The 22,263-nt window shown below is 40.9% G+C and overlaps 1 protein-coding gene across 1 annotated transcript in view; it reads left to right on the forward strand.

The window, feature by feature from the left end:
• The window catches only part of LOC144508713 (zinc finger protein 335-like), a 107,615-nt gene that overhangs the window by 39,009 nt on the left and 46,343 nt on the right, over positions 1-22,263 (forward strand). Inside the window, exons 15-25 of the mRNA XM_078237022.1 lie at positions 1,097-1,318; positions 3,595-3,868; positions 4,241-4,318; positions 4,723-4,974; positions 6,960-7,106; positions 9,204-9,356; positions 12,972-13,236; positions 14,127-14,307; positions 14,891-15,003; positions 16,120-16,138; positions 21,436-21,552. Of these exons, the coding sequence (XP_078093148.1) occupies positions 1,097-1,318; positions 3,595-3,868; positions 4,241-4,318; positions 4,723-4,974; positions 6,960-7,106; positions 9,204-9,356; positions 12,972-13,236; positions 14,127-14,307; positions 14,891-15,003; positions 16,120-16,138; positions 21,436-21,552 (1,821 nt within the window). The remainder of the gene's footprint in view (positions 1-1,096; positions 1,319-3,594; positions 3,869-4,240; positions 4,319-4,722; positions 4,975-6,959; positions 7,107-9,203; positions 9,357-12,971; positions 13,237-14,126; positions 14,308-14,890; positions 15,004-16,119; positions 16,139-21,435; positions 21,553-22,263) is intronic.

The following is a 22,263-nucleotide window of genomic DNA, read 5'->3' on the forward strand; positions in this document are numbered from 1 at the left end:
TGGAGGGTGGCACAGTGGTTAGCACTGCTGCCTCACAACTCCAGGGACCTGGGTTCGATTCCCGACTTGGGTCACTGTGTGTGGACTTTGCACATTCTTTGTGTTTGCATAGGCTTCCTCCCACAGTCCAAATTATGTGTGGGTTAGATTTATTGGACATGCTAAATTAACCCTTAGTGTCCCAGGATGTGATAGTTTAGAGGGATTAGCAGGGTAACTAAGTGGGGATAGGGGCTGGGTGGGGTTGTTGTTGGCGCAGACTCAGTGGGCCGAATGGCCACTTTCTGCACTGTAGGGTCCCTATGATTCTAAATAAAGGTGCAATCTTTCAGTTAAATCTTAAACTGAGGCTCCATCTATTCATGTTGGGAAGACATAAAATGGCAGTACTTTGCAGCAGAGCAAAGGAGTTCTCCCCAGTGTCTTGGACAATATTTATTTACCCTTGGACCAACACAGATTATCTGGTCATTTCTCACTGCTGTTTGGGGGACCAAGCTATGCGTGAGTTTCCTGCTGCATTTTCCTACCATGTAACAGTGACTGTACTTCACAACAAAAAGTATTTCATTGGCTGTTTGGTCCTTTGGGATGGCCTGAGGCCATGAAAATATATGTGCTTTTCATTTGCTGAGGAAGAAAACGGCCTGTCGAGCATGTACATGCCCTTTACTTAAAGTTGCTTCCACCAGTCATTTTGGATCGAAGAGGAAAAAACTTTAAAGTTATGGTTTAAAATGCCAGATTTAGTAGGGTGCAAAAACCAAAGTGAAGGGAGAGATGGTTAACAAGGTAATTGGAATGGAACCAATTAAAATGTATTTAGAAGTTCTTATTTTACAAGTCTAGGTTTGATATTTGAACAATTTAACTCCTGGTTTGTTTTGTTAGTTTTTTTTTTGTGTTGAAAACATGCAAAATCAGTCATCCATGGGGCTTTGGAGTTGAGCATAAAGAAGTATTCTTCTTTCTTCTGGTGACACTTTATATTAAAAACCCTGGATTCCGTGGGCATTACCACAGTAACATTTGCTAATAAAAAGCCCTGTCTGACCCTACCTGTTGTTGCTTTTTATTGCAGACTTTCTTGTAACAGAGAGGTGAAATGATGGAGCTGGAGGAGAACGCAGTACAGAGCAGCAGTGATGCTGCTCCCTCAGGACAGGAGGAACCTTCAGAGAGTGGCATAGCAGTGGAAACATCGGAGGCTGTATCTGCAGACAGCAGCGACACAGTAACCACCCTTGGCATGGCATCTGAGGCAGACAATGGCTCAGGTGTTGACTCTGGTGTGGGCCAGAGCTCAGAACAATCTATGGTATGGAGATGTTAATGGAAATAAGGCACTATGTGCTGACAATCTAGCAATGCAATATAATAAAAAAATGTAGTTGCATGCTTTGCATACCACTATCCATTAGATGAATTTGAAACACAAGAATGCAAGAAATAGGAGCAGGAATATACATTATAGCCCTTCAAGCCTATTCTGCAGTACAGTACAATCATGGCTGATCTTGAGCTTCATCTCCATTTTCCCAGCTGCTCCCCATATCCCTCCATGGTAGCCTGGCAGAATGTTAAATTGTCCAAATGCATGAATCAGCATCTCTCGAAGTGAACTGAGTGGATGGAGCTCACAGTAAATTCTGATGGAGCTCAGTGCATTCTTTTGATGTTGAGGCAAATTAGCCGCCACCTATTCACAATTACTGCCTGGTTTACAGTTCTCTAAAGTTCCCATAAAGAAGCAATTTACAATCACATTGCTATACTTCACAGTAATGTATTCCTTTTTACCCTCCTTAAAATGGAAATTCTAGGTCCAAGCAATTTGCTTAATTTACAGGGTAATTGAGTAATATCCAATGTGAATTCATTTTACTAAGATAAATGATGTGAAGAGCATAACAATGCCTATAATTTTAGTGAATCATGTAACTAACGATTTAATAACTGGTCTTGTTTGTAAAGTAAGTTTTACTCGCTTTACAGATAGAGGCACGATTGGATTGTCACTTCCATTCGTATTGTTACTATGTTCATTCATTTGGTTTTCCATTTTAAGTTGAATTTGCAGTCATATAGCTTATTTATATAATGAATTGAGTGTTTTTAAAAAAAGAATTTCTAAGGTGATCTACAGCAGGGGAATCCGACAAAGGAGGGCTCTGAACCAAGGTAACTGCCAATTGGATAGGTGAGCTAAGTTTTCATGGGTTTTGGAAACCTCTTCGAGGAGAAACAAAGTGGTTTTAGGCGATGAGTTTCAAGGCTGGGCTCCAGATGGATGATAGATAAACAGGACTTTGTGCAGGATAAAAGATCAGCATTGGAATAATCAGATCTAGAGGTGACAAAGGAAATGTTAAAGATTTCAGGTACAGAAGGGCTAAGGCAGTGACAAAGGATGTCATGACCTTGTGACGGGGAAGACACTGAATCATAATCTCAATCTATGATTAAATAGAATGACAAGATTGCAAACTCTGGCTCAACTCGATGACACAGTAAGAAGTCTAACAACGCCAGGTTAAAGTCCAACAGGTTTATTTGGTAGCAAATGCCACTAACTTTCGGAGCATGCTGCTCCTTCGTCAGGTGGAGTGGGAGATGTGCATCTCCCAGTCCACCTGATGAAGGAGCAGCACGCTCCAAAAGCTAGTGGCATTTGCTGCCAAATAAACCTGTTGGACTTTAACCTGGCGTTGTTAGACTTACTGTGTTTACCCCAGTCCAACGCCGGCATCTCCACATCATCAACTCGATAACAGCAAGGAAGAGGAATAGATAGTAAAGTTTTAGTGGCAGGGGTTGAAGACTTCAGTTTTCCTAATATTTAACTGGAGGAGACGACTCTTCATTCCAGATTGAATTTCAGGCAAATGGTCTGACTACTTTAAATTGTACTGCCAATTGAAATTGGAAGATGGGGTGGCACAGTGGTTAGCACAGCTGCCTCACAGCACCAGAGCCCCGGGTTCGATTCCCGGCTTGGGTCACTGTCTGTGTGGAGTTTGCATGTTCTCCCCGTTCCTGCGTGGGTTTCGTCTGGGTGCTCTAGTTTCCTCCCACACTCCAAAGATGTGAAGGTTAGGTGAATTAGCCATGCTAAATTGCCTCTTAGTGTCAGGGTAGGAAAAAGCATGGGGATAGGGCCTGGGTGGTATTATGGTCGGTGCAGACTCAATGGGCTGAATGGCCTCCTTCTGCACTGTAAGATTCTATGATTCTAAGATGCACATCAACATTGCTGCCATTTTGTAGATGCAAATTAGCAATATCTGCTTTAAATTTTAAAATGTTAGTTGTGTTTGGATATTTTTGTTCCCTGGGCAAAGCTGTCTTCGGAGAACATGTGCAATTGGAAACAGGTTTGTGTCTGTTGGAATGACGATGTGTTGGGTTAAGTGGACATTTTTGTCCCCCTTAAACATGTTGCGAACCCGGCGGAGGCGGGGGGAGTTCTACAATCAACTTCACAATGGAAAATGATCCCATCTAGCACTCTGAACTATCTTTGATTACATTGAACCCAAAAAACTGCTGAAATCCTTCATAATAAATACATTTTCTTTTGCTGTGAAATTCCAGGAGGTGCTTCCAGAAACCAGTTCCAGCACCGATGTTATAACCATCACGCACCTTCCAGACTCTTCCTCGATTGCTCAGTCCACTCTTGTGTCCAGTGTCTCCACAGTTACACAGTCTGTCATGGTGTCTGAATCTGCTCAAGTATTGGTTCATTCCAGTGTGGCACCAGATGGGACCATGATTGTATCAGACTCGACAGCTTCTACATCATCCGATCTTGGATCAGCTATTGATAAAATTATAGAATCTACAATTGGACCCGACATTTTGCAAAGTGAGTTCCCTTGGAATGTTCCTAATGGAAGACCATACCTGCTGATTATTCATCACAACAGTATAGCACTTATTGATTACTGATCAGTAGCAGGGCTTTGATGTAGTTAAATGGAGGTACCTGATATTGTCAATTGGTTAATTAATTCTTATTCATGTAAAGAAAGAAAGTAATAAAATGTTCCATTGAAAACAGAAAGATAATTTATGTTTTGGGTGTGATACCCTTCACCAGAGTTCAAAGATTATACCAAAGGCACTGATTTATGTTTTCTGAATCTTTTAATTTTTGTATTTGATTTTTCACATTTAAAATGAATAAGTCATTTGCTGTGCTCTGTTCTTGGTTGTGATAAGTTGGTGCTTCCCCCAGGTTGTATCGCTGTAACGAGTGCAGGCGATGAAGGAGCTGAAGTCACTCAGTACCTTGTACTGCCATACCCTGATGATGGTAAGAATATAACTTTGCTGGACTTTTCTTTCAGAGGTGCAGCAGTTTCCTACAAACATCATCTGTAGTTTTTTTTGCTGGGTGGCAATTTTAAAATTTATTTCAGTACATTGCGCATAACTTAAATTCTTAATTTTACTACTGTGCAGATTGCTGCAAGCCTACAAATCATGAAGTAACTGTTCGATTTGTTATAAACCGCTGGAGATTTTCTGTCATGGTTTACAACATTATTTTGAATATTGACATTGCTCCTCACAGTCTATTGCCTCCAATGTACGTGGGTGGTTTGTAGGAAACGCTTTTGAAAAAGTAATCCGATCATTTGTTCCAGGCGATTTATGATTTCTACAGTATTTAGTATCCAGCCATCCCTCACTTTGACCCTCTAATATATTTTTTAGGTGGTCATATTGATTCCCAAATGTCCAACTCTCAGATGTCCAGCTCCCAACTTTCCAACATGTCAGGTGATGGATTGGGAGAAGGACCAACATCCACTTGTGCAGACCATCTTGAGCAGCATGACCTATCTAACCTGGAGGACATGATGGAGGTGGTAGTGGTTCAGCAGTTCAAATGTAAGATGTGTCCATATAAAAGCATCTCGAAGGACAATCTGATCAATCACATGAAGGATCGACATCTCAACATTGGTAATTCTCAATCCAACGCTCATTACTCACGTGTTACACCATATTAATTTGCTGTGTCTGTAGCTATAGAAACCTCTTGTTGTTTTCACACAACTTTATACCTCTAAATCAGTGCTTTTCTCAACCTTTTCCCTTCCCCTGAATGTTGTTCACTGACCTCTGCTAATGCCAGGCACACTACTATGAAATCATGTAACTTCCAGGCTTATGCCAAAGTGTTGGGAAATAGTATTAAGCCAGAGGGGGCTGATGCAGACACGATGGGCAGAGTGGCCTCCTTTAGTGCCATAAAAGTTTCTGCATTTTAATTTTCTAAATATCTGGAAAGGAGAAATGTAGGAAGAGGATGGAGTAGTGGCAATATGTGAGTTGGTGCTTAGGAGAGCCATCATGGAAACAATGTCTCGAATGACCTCCTGTGCTGTAGCCATTCTATGTTTCTATTAAATCAGAGCAGCTTGTCAACGTTTTTGTGTGTTAGATACTAAACCAGGACCGAGCGGTTGCTGGGCACAAATCACAATGTCAACAGGTGGTTCTCGACTTGCTGAGCATAAATTGACACGCTTGCTGGTTTTTGGATTTCAGTTTGAGATTTCAAACAGCACTTGACTCCAATCTGATTCCAATCTACTGACCAACACATGCAACAGTGTCTGAGAGATGTCTGGCCCCCCTCACGTGCAGTCCTGCATGATCCTGCTACACCATGTGCCTGCCAGGTTGTGAAAAGTCAGCAGAGTTGGGAATCCTTACTGTTCTATATCCGTTGAGAATTGAGGCTATCCCAGCACTTCTAGAGAGACAACTTGAACTTGTGTTTATATAGTGCCTTTAGCATAGTAAAAGCATTCCAAGGCAATTCACAGGAGCATCGCTACATAAAATTTGGCAGTGACCCACATAGTGATATTAGGACATGTGACCAAAAACTTGGTCAAAGATGTAGATTTTAAGAAGTTGCTCGAGAGAGAGGCAGGAAAGTTTAGAGGGGGAATTCCAGAGTTTAGGGCTCAAGCACAAATGCCAATGGTGGAGCAATGAAAATTGGGGATGTGCAAGAAACCAAAACTGAAATCTTTGAAGGTTGTGGGGCTGGAGGAGATCAGCGATGGGAAATGGTGAGGCTGTGGAGGGATTTGAACAAAGTTTAAAGTTATGAATTAAGATGATGTCTGACTGGAAGCTGATGTAAGTCAGCAAACGCAGGCCCAATGGTTAGATGGGACTTTGTGTGCACAAAGAGCTTTGGAGCTGCTAGGTTTTGTGGATGGTGGGAGGCCAGAACAGTCAAACCTAGAGGCATCAAAAGTATTGATGAGGGTTTCAATAACCGATCGATTGAGGCAGGAATGTAGATGGGTGATATTACAGAGGTGGATGTAGATGGTTTTGGTGATGAAGAAGATATGGGACTAGAAGCTCAGCCCTGGGTCAAATAACAATGAGGTAGAGACCAATCTAGTTCAGCCTCAGATAGTGGGCAGGGAGGGTGGATGGAAGTCCGTGGCTAGGGCATGACTATTTGAGCTGTTATCTTTGGACATCCAATTAGTTTACTAAAAGAAATTTTATGCCATCCAACACTGGATGTCATTTGAGCACTAACAAAGAGGCTCCGTCAAAATTATTTCACTGAAGCTAGCAATAGTTGGTTTTGATTTTATTCCCTGTCTGCAGTCAGTAACTTCTCTCAATACAGCTGGAATTGGATGCTTGGCATGCAAGTGCGTGCCTGGTCCACCACTCTGTTCCATACATTGGAGTATCATGGGGAATGGCCCTCGAAATGATGTAAAAATAGTTATTCTGCAATAAATAAACCCTTTGTCATGGGACATTGTTGCAACAAGGAAATAGAAAATGTCTAAGAACTATAATTTATAAAATAACTTTGTGTATTCCTTTTATTTTGGATTTTTTAATCTTACTTCATAGTTTTCACACAATTAAAACTTTGCCTGAACTTGCATACCATTTCCTAGGTGGTTTCCTATCTAAAAAGAGAGGGAGAGGACGGCCGAGGAAGCAGAACGTGTCACCAAGACAAGAGGAAAATAAGACTGAGGAGCAGGAGCAAGAAGAAGAGGAGGATGACATTGTGGATGCTGGAGCCATTGATGACCGAGAGGGTAATGTGCCTTCAAAACAATTTGGGGATAGGCCTTTCATTAAGCATGCTTGTTTCAGGGAAAAGACCAGGAAATGTAACAAAGGTCAGCTGTCAATATGATTAGAAGAAATCTGCCAGGGCACAGCAAAAGGGGTTGGCATCTGTTGGCATGTCTCCATATGTTGGCATCCTGACACAATTGAAGCAAACATTGCTAATCTGTTTGCAGGGTTGACTGCAATGTGATTCCATTGTTATGATTCAGTGGATTACTGATGTCTTTAATCCCTCTAGATTGAAATTACATTTAGATTCCTTTAGTTTCACAATAGGTTTTAGTCTGTTGGGTTTGGTTTCATGCTCATTGAGGTCATTTGGGAAATAAAATGTCTCCTCTTTTGGCACCATTTCACCATTCAGATGACTGCAGGTCAGAAATGGCATCACCTATTTGCGAGGTAATGATCACTTTGTCCATGCATTAGTCTCAGTACGATACTTCTTCCAGTCTTTTTAGGTATAAAAATACTAATGATCTTGGCTGGGATTCTCCCCAAAAAATTCTAAGTTCTCAACCTGCGGGAAAATGCTGCCCTTTTTTTTTTTTAGCACATTTACCAGAGTGCCCTAGCATGATTCCCTTTGAAAAGTAGGGAGCGGGGCCTATTCCCACCCAAGAGGCCGGCAACATAGTGCTAAGCGGGCCACTGCGCATGTGCCAATCTGTCCGCGCAGAGATCGGCGCATGCGCAGTGATTTCCCACCCCGCCCTGACCATTGCTGGCCTCCAAATTGCTGGCCAGCCCTTGCAAACCCCCCCCCCCATCGCTGGCCTCCCAGACTTCCCTGGGGGCTGATTACGTCAGACAACGTGACCTCTGAGACATGTGGAGGCTATGTCACCCAGCGGGAATCCCATGAACTGGCTGCTGCTGATGTCTCCTGGACCACTGTGCTACTCGAGCAGCGCAGCGGGCTGGAAGAATTTCCTCCGTTATATCACCCTCTTCATTCTACTGGGACCAGGAGCTGTAAATGTGAGTCTTAATATCGATCAGTGTAGGCGGATGAGTAGAATTGTTGCAGTTATATCGATGTTTTAAGTAGAGAAGCTCCACAATGAATTTTTGGTTTTAATTTCAATTAAATAGGGTATCTTGTAAACTCCCACTTGGAAACAACAGACAGCACATAGTTAAGAAGTGATGTGGTATGTGGAAGAGAGTGACTTGATTTGTTTGAGTTTCTGCCACTATGAAATTAGTACACCATTGATCTGAACTTAAAAACTCGGGTGATTGGGTCCCACGGCAGAGATCAGATTGAGATCATTTTTGGAGACTGATCTAGCTTTTGGGGTGGTATAACCTAGCCATGTGACATTCATCAAAAGTGAAGTCCTGAAAAATGTCCAAAAGCAAAATACTGCAGATGCTGGAAATCTGAAACAAAAACTGAAAATGCTGTAAGTAATTAGCAGGTGGGTGGCACAGTGGTTAGCACTGCTGCTTCACAGCTCCAGGGTCCCGGGTTCGATTCCCGGCTCGGGTCACTGTCTGTGTGGAGTTTGCACATTCTCCTCGTGTCTGCGTGGGTTTCCTCCGGGTGCTCCGGTTTCCTCCCACAGTCCAAAGATGTGCGGATTAGGTTGATTGGCCAGGTTAAAAATTGCCCCTTAGAGTCCTGGGATGTGTAGGTTAGAGGGATTAGCGGGTAAAATATGTGGGGGTAGGGGTAGGGCCTGGGTGGGATTGTGGTCGGTGCAGACTCGATGGGCCGAATGGCCTCCTTCTGCACTGTAGGGTTTCTATGATTCTTCTATGAGGTCTGGCGGCAACTGTTGAGAGAGAAACAGTTACCGCTTCAGGCCTGTAACCTTTCAACATTGAAACGGGGGAAAAATGAGAAATGGTACAAGTTTGGAATGCTATTCTGTTTCTCTCCCACAGATGCTGCCAGGCCTGAAAAGTGTATTTTGAATGAATAGCAAATTTTATATTTGTATGATCCATTGTTTGATGAGCAAAACTGTCACTACCAGTTTTACGAAAATCTGATAAATTGCTGAGTCCTCCTGGGTAGTTTCCATTCTAGAAAATGATCTATCTTCCTCTAGCTGACAGCGATTATAACCCAGCAGAAGATGAGACACGTGGAAGGCAGCCAAACTATAATCGTAATGTCACAACTTCGACCAGTGACCGACCTCGGAGGCGCCCTGGAAGACCTCGTAAGGTTTTGCGCACAGAAGGAATGTCTGGGATTAACGGTAAAATGCCTTTCCTGAATTGGCTTCTTATCAGAGCATTGCTTAACTTCTTTGTTTTGATAATATCCTTCTGCACAAACAAATAAGAAGTGAAAGATGGTGCAGGTGTGTTTGAAATTTCAGCATTGTCTAGCCACAGGTGTAGCTTTCCAGCATCAGGAAGCTTTGCATTTGCTTTTAATAATTTCACAGTACTATGCCCATTCTTGTCAAATGAAGCCTTCCCCTACGATTTATATAACTGAGCAGCTCAAAGAAAGGAGACCTTGAGTAGATGGCATCTGGATCTCGCCTATTTTTTTTTTCCAAGATTGGAGTTAAGCCTACTCCCTAACCAGAGATTATATTTGTACCTTTGTTGCACCTGATGTATTTTTCAGTAATATAGTTAATATTTTTTCTTCAGTTTTTTTCCACTTTTCCTGAAATTGTACACTTTTGATAAGTTATAGTTCGAAGGTTGCCTACTTTTCCAAAGTAGTTTCTAACTTTTCCTTCAGGTTGAATCATAACTGACTTCTAACAGGGCATTTGACAGTAGGAGGCGTTATAGCCAACCCTTATGGGCAATACTTAGGGTACACGTCTTTGATCCATACTATCGTTTTTTTGTTGTTGAAATTTCTCTCTTTTTTTTTTTGTCCTGGCTGAGACCCTTTTAGTCAACATAGACTGAGAATTGAACTTGGGTTCTTCTTGATCTGCAGACTTGGTTCCACAGCAAGGAATGTATTTACTTTTGGGTACTAATGCAGGTGGTGATTAATTCTATAGCAGACTTTTAAAATTCAGAAATTGGATAAATAAGAGAAGAAGAGTTGACTTTTGTTTCTTAAGTGTTTTTGGGGATGATGCATATTTTGATTTTGAACTTGGAATCCACAATGATGGAAATAGAACTGTACACATGAGGATAGCTTTGCTTCCACACAGCACTGAGGTCACCCAGGCATGAGAAACTGTAGCTATGGGACATTATTCCTCTCGACCTCCTCAACCTTAGATATGGTCTATTACTCTATCCTGCTTCACCTCCTTTCCTCTATATCAGAACCATTTCATGGTTCTAATGACTGTCTCAACATGGACAGAATATTTTCTGCAATGGCATTTTCACCCAGGTTAAGGTTCCATCCTTAACCACTTTCTACCCTTTGCCTAATTGTCATTTGAAGGGATTACCTGTAAACATGTGGTCAACTTCGTGAATGCATCCTGATAACATATATCTATTTGCTCCACTATAGTCGTGTATATCTAGACTCAGTGTTGTAGCCTGTCCAGTATCAATATAATGCCTTCGACATAAGCTAAAAAGCTCCAAAGTGCTTAATGGGAAAGTAATCGAACAGCAATTGACACTCTGCCAAAGAAGAGGATCTTAAGACAGGTGAAAAATGCTTGGCCTTGGTCAGAGATAAATTACAAGGAACCTGTCATTGGAAGAGCTGGAGAGATATAAGGAGGGAATTCTCCATCTTTGGGCTTGGATGGCATAGTAAATTAAGTTGGGAGTACATAAGACCAGAGTTGGAGAAGTGCAGAGTTCTCAAGAGCACTGGAGAAGTTAAGAAATTACTGGATGTGGGGTGGGTGGGGTTCATGTTGTGACGTATGAATAGGATGTGAAGAGGTGAATGGCGGAATTTCTTTCAACGGAGGGCAAAAGATGAGAAACAGGCAAGTAGTGGATTAGTCCAGTGTAGAGAGGTGGTGGTGAAGTAAAGTTTTGTCCTCAGCAAGTCTGTAGAAAAAGGCAGGTCTTTGGATAATGTTACAGGGCAGCATATCAATGAGAAATAGACATGAGGCCATGAAGAGATCCTTGGAGTTCAAATAGATTGTGGAAATAGGAAGCAAAAATTTCTTTGGCAATGGATTGGGTAGGTGAGAGAGGATCCCATTCAGCTGGACACTGGAGTAGAGGAGTTGGGGGGAGTGGTCACCTGTTACAAAGACTGGTGACAGGTCATTGTTGTCACCATCACATAGCTCATCTTTGTCACCATCACTGAGGGCGTTAGTTTTGATTTTGATTTAAGTCCATTTCAGTAGTATAGTGGAGATGAAAATGTGCAGAGGTTCAGACATAGAGTTTGGAAAAGATGAGCATGAATCTGGGAAGCGATAACATGTTCAGTAACTTTGGAGAGGAAAGTCAGATTGAAATGGAATGCTGGTTTACAAAGACTTCAAGCATAAATGATCCAGAAATTTCACCAATTTGATATGGGCAAGATTAAAACTAACCCAATTAGCTCCTGACATTAAAGATTTCACACTTTAGTCTACTTCTCCATTCCACATTTCAGTTGCTCATTGAAAACTCAATGGTCCACAGGCCTTGATGTTTTGTTTGGCCCTGACTGTACTTCAAGCTCAAAATCTAATCTGTTACAATAATTGACTTTTTATTTTCATTTTCTAACTGGCTTCCATTCCTATCTCGTCTCACTGCTGCTAAAACCCGAATCTACAACTTTAAGATGTCCCAAGTGAACAATTAAGAATCTGCATTGGTATAGCTCTTTTCACAACATTACAACATCTCCAAAGTGCATCATTGTTATAATGTAAGAGTGATGTGGAGGTGCCGGCCTTGGACTGGGGTAAACACAGTAAGAAGTCTAACAGCACCAGGTTAAAGTCCAACAAAATAAACCTGTTGGACTTCAACCTGGTGTTTGTGAGACTTCTTACTTATAATGTGAGAGAACATGGTAGCCAACTTGCAAACAACAATGAAACAAATGACTGACTAAACTGTTGATTAAGGGGTATGTATTGGCCAGGATACCATAAGGACCCTCGTGCTTTTTTTTTGTACAAGTAGGGTGTACAATCAGTTTGTTCAATCATTGAATGAAAATGTGTTGCAGTATCCTGCCTGCAATATTCTGCACAGCTAAATTTGAATGACAGTTGATGCCTTAGTACTGTGCTGTCAGCAACAATAATGTGCTCAAGTCTGAGCCTCAGCTCACACCCACTTGGTGCTCTTTATGTTGGTCTTCTGAACTCCTTGCACAAGCTCCAACCTATCCAGAACTCTGCTGCCAGCGTTTAATTCTGCATTAAATTCCATATGCCTCTTCTCCCCCACTCGTGCTTACAGACCTCAACTGACTGGCAATATCTGGGTTTTTAAAAAATCCTCATCCTTGTTTCGATATCCTTGTGTAAACTCATCTGGCAATGTATTCCAGTGTTTCTAACTCTTGCTTCACACTGCACTTCCCTTTTCCCAGCTGCTCTGTTAGTGACAGAGCCTTCAGCCATTATACCCTGCATTCTGAAGTTCCTAAACCCTTCCTTCCTTGTGACGTCTCTTCCTAAAATCAGAAGACCAATATTGCCAATGCTGGAAATCCAAAACATGATGCTGGAAAACCCTCCGCAGGTCTGGCTGTATCTGTGGAGAGATTTGCACATTGTTTACATTTCAGGCCTATGACTTTGAAAAGTCATATACAGGAAATGTTAACTTTGTTTCTCTCTCCACAGAGTATTTTCCAGTATTTTCTCCTCAAAATTTACCAGTTAATTATGTTTTAAGTTTTAAGCCCAGCTCTTATAGCTTCTCAGCTGACCTCCCGTTGTCTTGTATTGAAAAAGGGGCAGAGGTTGAGGCACTTGTCACCTCTCAGTCCAACCCAATGGACCTCCAGAGCTCTGAAGCAGCCAGTTCAACTGCACAGGAGAATGGCGATATATCAGCAGGCAGTGAGATGGTAGCAGAGTCTGGGATCAGCCAGTCCGATTCTGAGAACAAAGATCCATCATCAAACATCAATGAGATATCTTACAAGCATTCAAGAAGACGTGGTCGCCCACCCAAGCGGTTTGGCAGGAGGAAGTACAGAGGGTACTTGGGGCGCAGGTAAACCAATTGATGCCTTAAGTAACATTAGCCCAGTGTTTAGAGATCTTAAAAAATACAAGTATGCATGTTTAACTGCATTCTATCAATATGTCACATTTGTTGAAGCCCTTTGAATTGAAAGTTTGAAATATAGAACATGGCATTTAATGCTGGCTTAATGATCACAGTATTTGCTCTTTTCATTTGGTATGAATTTGAATGTAGGTAGATAATACTGGCTAACTGGACCCATATTTCTGCACCTATTATATCTGGCAAGCTCACAAAGACCCTTCCACCAAAAGTACAACTTTCAGAAAATTGTTAAATCCACAGATGAGATCTGGAACTTGCTGGTGACTCAGTGTCACACCATATAGACCTGGGATATCCAAGATAACTGCATCATATTGGGGAGAGCCAGTTCTGTGACCAAACAATTGGACAACTTGAGGGTTTTTTTTAAATGTAATTTCACAATTTTGTATGATCTGTGAAGATCGTGACTGGAGATGCCTTTCAGCTGGCCGCTCCATTCTTTGACAACACTCCCACATTCTCCTTCATTGTGAACAGAGCAGGCTTCCAGAAATCAAGATGGGTAAAGCAACTTGGACATGGGCTTGTACCATCCTTTATCCATCATCGAAGGGTTCCTCAACACAGCTACCATCTGATGATGTTGAAAACTGGTATTTTTGAGTGAGGAACTTGGAAAGCAGAATTCCTTCCTCTACTTCCCTTCTTTGAAATAGGGACTCAAAATATATTCAGTTCCCCATCTAAAATTCCTGTAAAATGTGGGAGTGTAATATTTTTAAATGATAACCTTTCCAGATTGATAGAAATGAGTGAATATTTGTAGAACTTTTATAAAGTCTGACTGAAAACTTTGTCTGTATAAAAAGGTACAATTACTACAGATCTAGCAAGCCCCTAATGAGGCCCCACCACTGTCGGATCTGTGGCTCCCGTTTCCTGACGCAAGAAGACTTGAGGTTTCACATCGACTCGCACGAGGGGAATGATCCAGAACGCTTTAAGTGCCTTCAGTGCAGCTATCGTTGCAAGCGGTGGTCATCACTGAAGGTCAGTGATACCCCTGAAATTTAAACCTGCGATATCTCAACTTCTGTTGCATTAAAGAAATTGACAGTTAGGTCTCAAGAATGCAATTTAACATTAACATAGCCCATGATATATCTCTCTTGGCACCCCCGCACCCCTGAAAATCTTCCCAAATTATGTCATTTAAATCTTTTGGTGCACTGTTTTTATTGAAACGTTCTTGACGTAACTCAATTTTTCATATCATTTTGGCAGCCATGTCTTTGAGACTGTCAAAAAGAGATGCTCGCTGTGTGTACTGTACACTACTCTTTTATACATTGCACCATTATGTCAGTTCCATCTTAAAGAATTGTTGGACAGCATGATGTGTGGGTCTAAAACCACACTGGAAAATGCATGTTGCCACTGAGAAATGTAATTTGGTGACTTTACACATTCTACACCATCTCTCTTGCCTCTCCTAAATTACTTGCAGCACAGGCAGTAAAATTATTTCACAGCTGGACTGCGCATTAGTGAGTAAGTTAGAAAGGAGCACAAAATAGATGATTTTGTTTTAGTGCACTGTTTAATTATGATATTCTCACTTTTTGTCTAACAGGAGCATATGTTTAATCATGTGGGAACAAAACCATACAAATGTGAAGAATGTGATTATACAAGTGTGTACAAGAAAGACGTCCTCAGGCACTCCTCTATTCACACTAAAGAGAGGTAAGCAAAACCACAGACTTAGACCCCAGCGTCAGAATGTTTTGAGAGTTGAAGTTTTCCCATTGTGATCTTCAACCTTAAAAACATAATTAAAAGAATTGTGCGAATCAAAGAAAAATATTTGGAGATATTACCACTAAGTATGAAGATTAAATTGGATTTATTTCTGACTTTTCGCCAGCTCAGTTTGATTATAGGTTATAAACAACACTGAATAAAGCCTATGAAGTTAGTACATCACTGATATAATACAGACATGATGCAAAGGATGGTGATGTAAGGGATTTGAAAGCCAAGCACACCTTTTTTTTTTGCTTTTGTTGTTTTTTTTCTATCTCAAACTCTATCCTCTCCCTCATCTTCTCTCATTATTTTGTCTCCATTCTAACCACTGACACACTTTTTTGATCGTTTGAAAAGATGGATTAATTGCTGGATAGTGGAGTGATTTGCATTTATAGTTATCTATTTGTTATGTACCCTGTTTTTTTAAAATCTCTGTATATTTAACTATGACATTCCTATTGTTGGCTTTAAGAATGATTAAAAGGCCACAAGTTGTTTTACATTGAATTTGATTTTAATATTGTAATTTTAGAAAAAACCTCTCCTCTTGACCAACAACCTTTTCTTTTATCTCCTCGCCCTCAGTCATGATTCCCACAGACACGTGAGGGGAAATATTGATTACCATAGTAATAAAATTCTCTGGGCGTGATCTTAGCAGCCATTCATGCCACCTCCTGCTGCAGCGAAGTCGGAGAACTTGGCACCCATCCAAATCTCAATTCACTGCAGTGGGATGGGAAAATCCTGCTAGCGTGAAAGGCTGTAACATTCTGGCCACTGTCTTTCTATGAACTTGTCTCCAAACATCTGCTACTGGCTGCATTAAGATTCTGGACCTTTTGTAGTAGAGCGTACTGGTGATAGTCAAGTGTCAACCCCATGAAATGTAGAAAGACCCATTTGTGAGAAATACTGATGTACAACCAGTGTGCTGGCTATGACCAAGTATTTGAATCTAAGAAACCCTTTTGTGATAACATGAATGCTTAAACTCCTCTTTCTCAGAATACTTAATTATGTGTGACTTCTTCTTTTTCCTTCCCCCAGAAAGAAGAAAGCTGACCTGGTGAGTCCTTATTAAGTATGGGCAAGACTTGGATAGAACATTAGCAGTAATTGAATGCACAGAAGTAAATGAGTGAATAAATGGGTTTTTGTTATTTTTGCCATTCTATCACGAGTATTGGAACTGTGGTGGTGTTGCCCTTCAAATCCAAATGGGGCGTAGCAGTGCACTTGATTGTGGCTTCAGCTCTGATGTTTGCTTTGCTGACCATGCAAGTTAATTATAAATGCGACAATTGAAACAAAAACAATATAGAAGTATGGATTTCTGGTTTGAGTCTTAAATCACTACATAAAATGTACAGCACAGATATAGGCCTTTCAACCCAGTGAATCCATGCCAATGTGTATGCTGCTCACAAGCCTCCTCTCTCACCACTTCTTTTAACCTTATTACAATATCCTTCTATTCCTTTCTCACTAAGTATTTATCTAGTTATTCCTTAAATACATCAATATTATTTGCCTCACCTACCCCTTGTAGGTGCAGGTTCCACATTCTCTGGCTTTAAGAGTTTCCCCTGAATTTCCGTGACCTGAATCTTCCGAGGAGTGGCAATCATTGTCAGGTTGCTGCTGCGCACCTAATTTTGCCCACCCGCATTTCTAGCCAAGTCCGGCTTCTTCAGAAATGCGGAGCGTAGCTTCCATCCAAGAGCTCTAAGATTGGATATACCCCTTTTTTATGGTCCTGGCTTATGTAAGATGAGTTTAAATGTCCAGTGTGAATGTTAATGGGTAGGGTGCATGAGGAAAGTGAGTAGGTCAGAGGGGTAGTCAGTGGTCAAGGGTTAGTGTGGTTGAATGGTAGATTGGGGAGGTCAGGGAGGGTGGGGGGATCAGAGGGTAGTGGGGGGGTGGGGGCAGTTGTATAGTTACCTAGAGGTTAGACTAGGATTTTTATGTCTTAATATTTTCTGGGTAACTGGGTAAGTATGTTGGAACTGTCCAAAGTCTGCTAATCTAACTCAGTCGGAGACTCTTCCCGAAGGTCCCAGAGAGCTGGGGAATTGCCCATCGGAAGTTAATTGGAAGTCAGTGCGTCAAGACATCTGCAGAGTCTCAATGCACATTTTGGGTTTCTGATGATCTGGAGACTGGAAGATCTGGGCCAATGTCTTCCCTGTCAAACTTTTGTCACATTTCTGAACAGTCTGCTTAAAAGCTGGATGACGAGTGGTATCGCAGAGGAAAGATAATGAGAAGCTGAAACTTTAGACTGTTGAAAGGAGTACAGTAAGGCAGTGATTGTATTACTTGACTAATAATCCAAAAGCTTACATGGACTGTGGACCAACCATGATATTTTAAGAATTTGAATTGAGTTTTAAAATGTCTACGAATCAAAAGCTGGTAAAAGTAAAAAGTGACTTTGAAGCTGTTGGAATACCATTAAAATATCAAATTGGTTCACTAATGTCCTTTGGGGAAAGAAACTTGCCTTACCCAGTCTGGCCTATACGTGATTCCAGTCCTCAATCTACATCAAAATGATTGACTCTTAACTGTACTCTGAAGTAGCCTTGCAAGGTACCTAATTGCTTGTACCTGCATGTTAACTCATGACTCATGTTTAAGGACATCCGAATCCCTCTGAATGCAACATTTATCAGTCTGTTATCTTTTAGAAAAATATTCTGCTTTTCTATTCTTCCTGTCAAAGATAATTTCACACTTCCCCACATTATACTCCAGCTGCCACCTTCTTGCCCATTCAATTAACCTGTCTATATCCCGCTGCATCTTTCTCTCAGCTCACTTTCCCCATGGATTTGGCTCATCAGCAAAGTTGTATACCTTACACTCAGAACCTGCAACTGAGTCATTGATACAGATTGTAAATAGTACATTATCAGAATTTATAATCAGACTAACTGAAGGTCAAGGATATCATTGACTTTTTATTACTGAAATCAGTAGTTTAATAAAAGAGAATTTATAGTTTCATCCAATCTTTTAACTTGTTCACTTTCTTGACTTGATTTAAAAACAATGGGCGGTGATCCCATGAAATCCGATTCTGAACTGGAAATCACTTTGTTTTTCCTGGTGTTTACATAGAGGCATAGAATCCGGTCTGTAATGGTTTGCAGCAGGTACCTTAAAAGCTGTAGGTATCTGTACCCAAGAGCCCAAAATAACAGGATATCTATTTGCTCATGCTTTTGATCATGTGCCCTAATTTCTCCTGTGGCTTGGTGCCTTTTTTTAAAGACATACCTGTGAAGTGCCTTGGGACGTTGCACTGCATTTCAGTTTTGTTTTTTGTTTTATGATGTACACAAACACTTCATTCTTTTGTCGAAGGGATTAAGTGTGAACTGTTTTTATATATTTCTCTCAACTGTGCTATGGTGCTGTGATGGGAGTGTCCACTGAGCACCCTGTGATTTTGAAAAGTACATTTTGCACCAACACTTCCTGGTTTACCACTCAGTCATCCTACTGTGGGAGAGTGCAGGAGGAAACCATTTCCTTCCATCCTCTTCAGAAGAAGAGTAGAATGTTGCAGTGGAAAAGCCCAGTCATTCAAAAATCTTTTATCTCGGTGTTGAATATACTCCCAATATGAGCATCGACAGCCTTGTTGATGGAAAATTCCAAAGATTTACAGCCACCTGAGTGAAGATATTTCTCTTTGCCTCATCCTAAACTGCCAGCTTCTTATGACTGACACCTAGTTCTAGGCTGCTCAGTCAGGGGAAAGATTGGCTTTTTTGCTATCGATGAATCAGCTTGTCTAATCGTTCTCTTCTGCTTACTTCCTGTACAATTTAATATTTCTGATTTTTTTGCAGAGAGTTCTGCATTTTTTTCAAGTAAATATGTGAGTTATCTTGAAATTGTTTTTGTTAGCACCTTAGATTTGTGATTCATTAGCATGTCACCAATCAGTGACAACAATCTTTCAATATCTATGTTAAGTTCTTTGGGTTGGAAGGCCTTTGAAGTCACCCCTCAACCTTGGGGGAAATAATAACTTTAAGTCTTTCTTCTTCTCCATATCCCACTTCAAACTTGTTAACATCCTGTTGAGTATTTGCTGCAAATTTTCTTTGCTCTATATTCTATCTAACATGAAGGTGCCAAAAACTGTATACACTACTACAACTCTGATCTAACTCTTTGCTGCTTTTATGGGATGTGGGCATTGCTGACTAAGCCACCATTTATTGCCCATCCCTAACTGCCCTCCATTTCAGAGAGCATTTGAGAGTCAACCATATTGCTGTGGGCTCACATGCGTCTGGAGTAACATGTAGGCCAGACTAAGTAAGGGTGGCATATTCCCTTCCCTAAAGGACATTTGTGAACCAGATGGATTTTTTTAATGACAAGTGACTTTTAATTCCTGATTTTTTTTTTAAATTCAAATTTTACCATCTGTCATGGTGAGATTTGAATCCACACCCCCAAATCTTGTCCTGGGTCTCTGAATTACTAGTCCTGTGACAATTCCACCATTCCACTGCCTGCCCCAATATTTATAATCCCTATCCTCCCATTTATATTCAGTGCTTCTAGATGCAGAACCCTCATGTCATTTTATGGCCTCTGTTCACTGTTTACTTTAATCTGTGGGTCAATGCATCAAGACCCCTCGGCTCCTATACACAAACTTTTGCAAGTTAAGATGTACTAACTTGCCCTATTCTTCCACAATGTATTATTTCATATTTTTCAATTTCCAAAAATCTGCCCATCCTGCAAATTATCTCTGTGCTTTTTCACAGTGCACACTTTGCCATGCCCTCAATTTAATATCAGTAGATTTGTGACTACTTGTGGCTGACCTCAAAAGAGACATTAGTCAAGCTTGGGTTGAATATTGGCTACCTGCAGACAATGGTCTTTAGTGTATGCAGATCTAAGTAAAAAGAGAGAGTTGATTGGGTGCCATAGTGGATTTATAACTTTAGTCCTTTCATCCTTGGCACTGGATCAAATTTAGCAAAACTGCTGGTTCAGCATTCTCAACTCTCTTCAAATAAACATGAGCCCATAGCATAAATCAATTCTCAAATCTGCACAAGTGAGCACAATAATCGTAATGATGGGTGGATTAGGAAAAGGAAATCATACATATTGGTGCAGTGCAGTTGGTCTTTAAATGTCCATGTATATGGCGCATTGTATAAAGGGACGTTGAATGTAGACACTTCCTGAAAATAAAAGAAGTGTTCAAGTTGCCAGAACTGGCATGCCTAACTTCACCACAGAATCTCATCCAGAACAAGGTCCTCAGTTTATTGGCTCCACCCTGTTATGAAGCAGTAATGTGACACAGATGATTCTTGACTGGAGTTGCTCTGATTCACTCTTTTTGTGGAGGGCTGATATATGGTGTTGAGCTAAAAGGAATATGTTTGACCATTCTTTTCTGTAACCTTACTTGAAAGATAGAAAGTATGTTTCTAAGGTGTTTACCATTGTGATTCAAGGCTCAATACATTCTGTGGAGTTAGAAACTCCTGAAGTAGCTGTTTCAGCATTATATTACCAGAACTGCATGTAGCTGATTAGTAGATGGAATGACTGAAGACAGTGGAACATAGCAGCCTCATAAATAGTTAATTGCACAGGCTTGTACAAAGTAGTAAACAGTGTGAAAAGATAGATTTGGAAATCTGAGCAGTGAATAAGGTTCAAAATAATGAAGAAAAACAAGAAAACCTGGGAATATCATTTTTAATTGCATGTTTCCAGGGCTGGGTGGGGGATTCTGTATGATCTTTTGGGGCAGTTGAACTAAATGGAGTTGAATGGCCTTTCTCATTTGCATAGCAAAGCTGCTTATATTAGCTGTTTCCATTTTTATTTCAGAGAGAGCAGTTATTCTTGCTGTCTACAGTGAAATCTGGAAACTGCAGTATGATCCTGGGAAATGTTGCTCTTTTCTACATTATCCTCAGGCTCACTGAGTAATCAACTTTTATTTTTAAGGACAAAATTCCTACAGAATAACTAATCCACTATTCTTGTTGTACACCTACTTGAGGCAATTAAAGCAGCTTTAGAAGATTTAACAAAAATGAGAACATTCTGGAAATGCTCAGCAGGTCAGTTAGCATTTGTAAAGAGGAAAGACTAGTTATTCTTTCTTCGAGCAGATTGTGCCTGAAAGACTGATCTGCCGCTAATCATTTACAGATGCTGACTAACTTGATGTGTATTTCCAATATTTTGTTATAGATTTCAAGGCTTTTTGTAATTAAGGTAGTAAAATCTGTTATTTCTCATTTTTTCATTTTTTTTCTTGCCTCTAATTAATTCTTACCTTGATTTGTTAACTCGCAGGTGCCCAAGGTGAATTCCTATCCTTGCCCTGTTTGCTATCGTGTCTATCCCATGCAGAAAAGGCTAACGCAGCACTTAAAGACGCACAGCGCTGAAAAGCCTCATATGTGTGATAAGGTTGGAGCATTTTTTTTACTCCTATGGTTTCCTATAAATGCAGACCTCTAACTTTCTCCCAAATATGGTACCTGAATTGTTATACCACCTGGACAAAAGACTGTTCTGATATTTTATCTCTTTGACATGATCACACAGCACTTGGTTTTATCGTTGACTTTTCACCAGCGGCTAGCTGTATAAAGATCCATTTTATCACAGGGACAGGAGTAGGCCACTCAGCTCCTTGGGCCTGTTCTGCCATTTGGTGAGATTATTGGGCGGCACGGTAGCACAGTGGTTAGCACTGCTGCTTCACAGCTCCAGGGTCCCGGGTTCGATTCCCGGCTCGGGTCACTGTCTGTGTGGAGTTTGCACATTCTCCTCGTGTCTGCGTGGGTTTCCTCCAGGTGCTCCGGTTTCCTCCCACAGTCCAAAGATGTGCGGGTTAGGTTGATTGGCCAGATTAAAAATTGTCCCTTAGAGTCCTGAGATGTGTAGGTTAGAGGGATTAGTGGGTAAATAGTAGGGCCTGGGTGGGATTGTGGTCGGTGCAGACTCGATGGGCCGAATGGCCTCCTTCTGCACTGTAGGGTTTCTATGATTCTATGATTATGGCTGATCTGAATCAAATATCCATCTATCTACTTTGGTTCTCTAACCCTGAATATATTTTCCTAACAATCACCTGATCTCCACTTTGCGATTTTTCAGTTGACTTGGCTTCAGTAG

The sequence above is a fragment of the Mustelus asterias genome, chromosome 20, assembly GCF_964213995.1.
Source record: "Mustelus asterias chromosome 20, sMusAst1.hap1.1, whole genome shotgun sequence".
In the NCBI taxonomy this organism is placed as follows: Eukaryota; Metazoa; Chordata; class Chondrichthyes; order Carcharhiniformes; family Triakidae; genus Mustelus; species Mustelus asterias.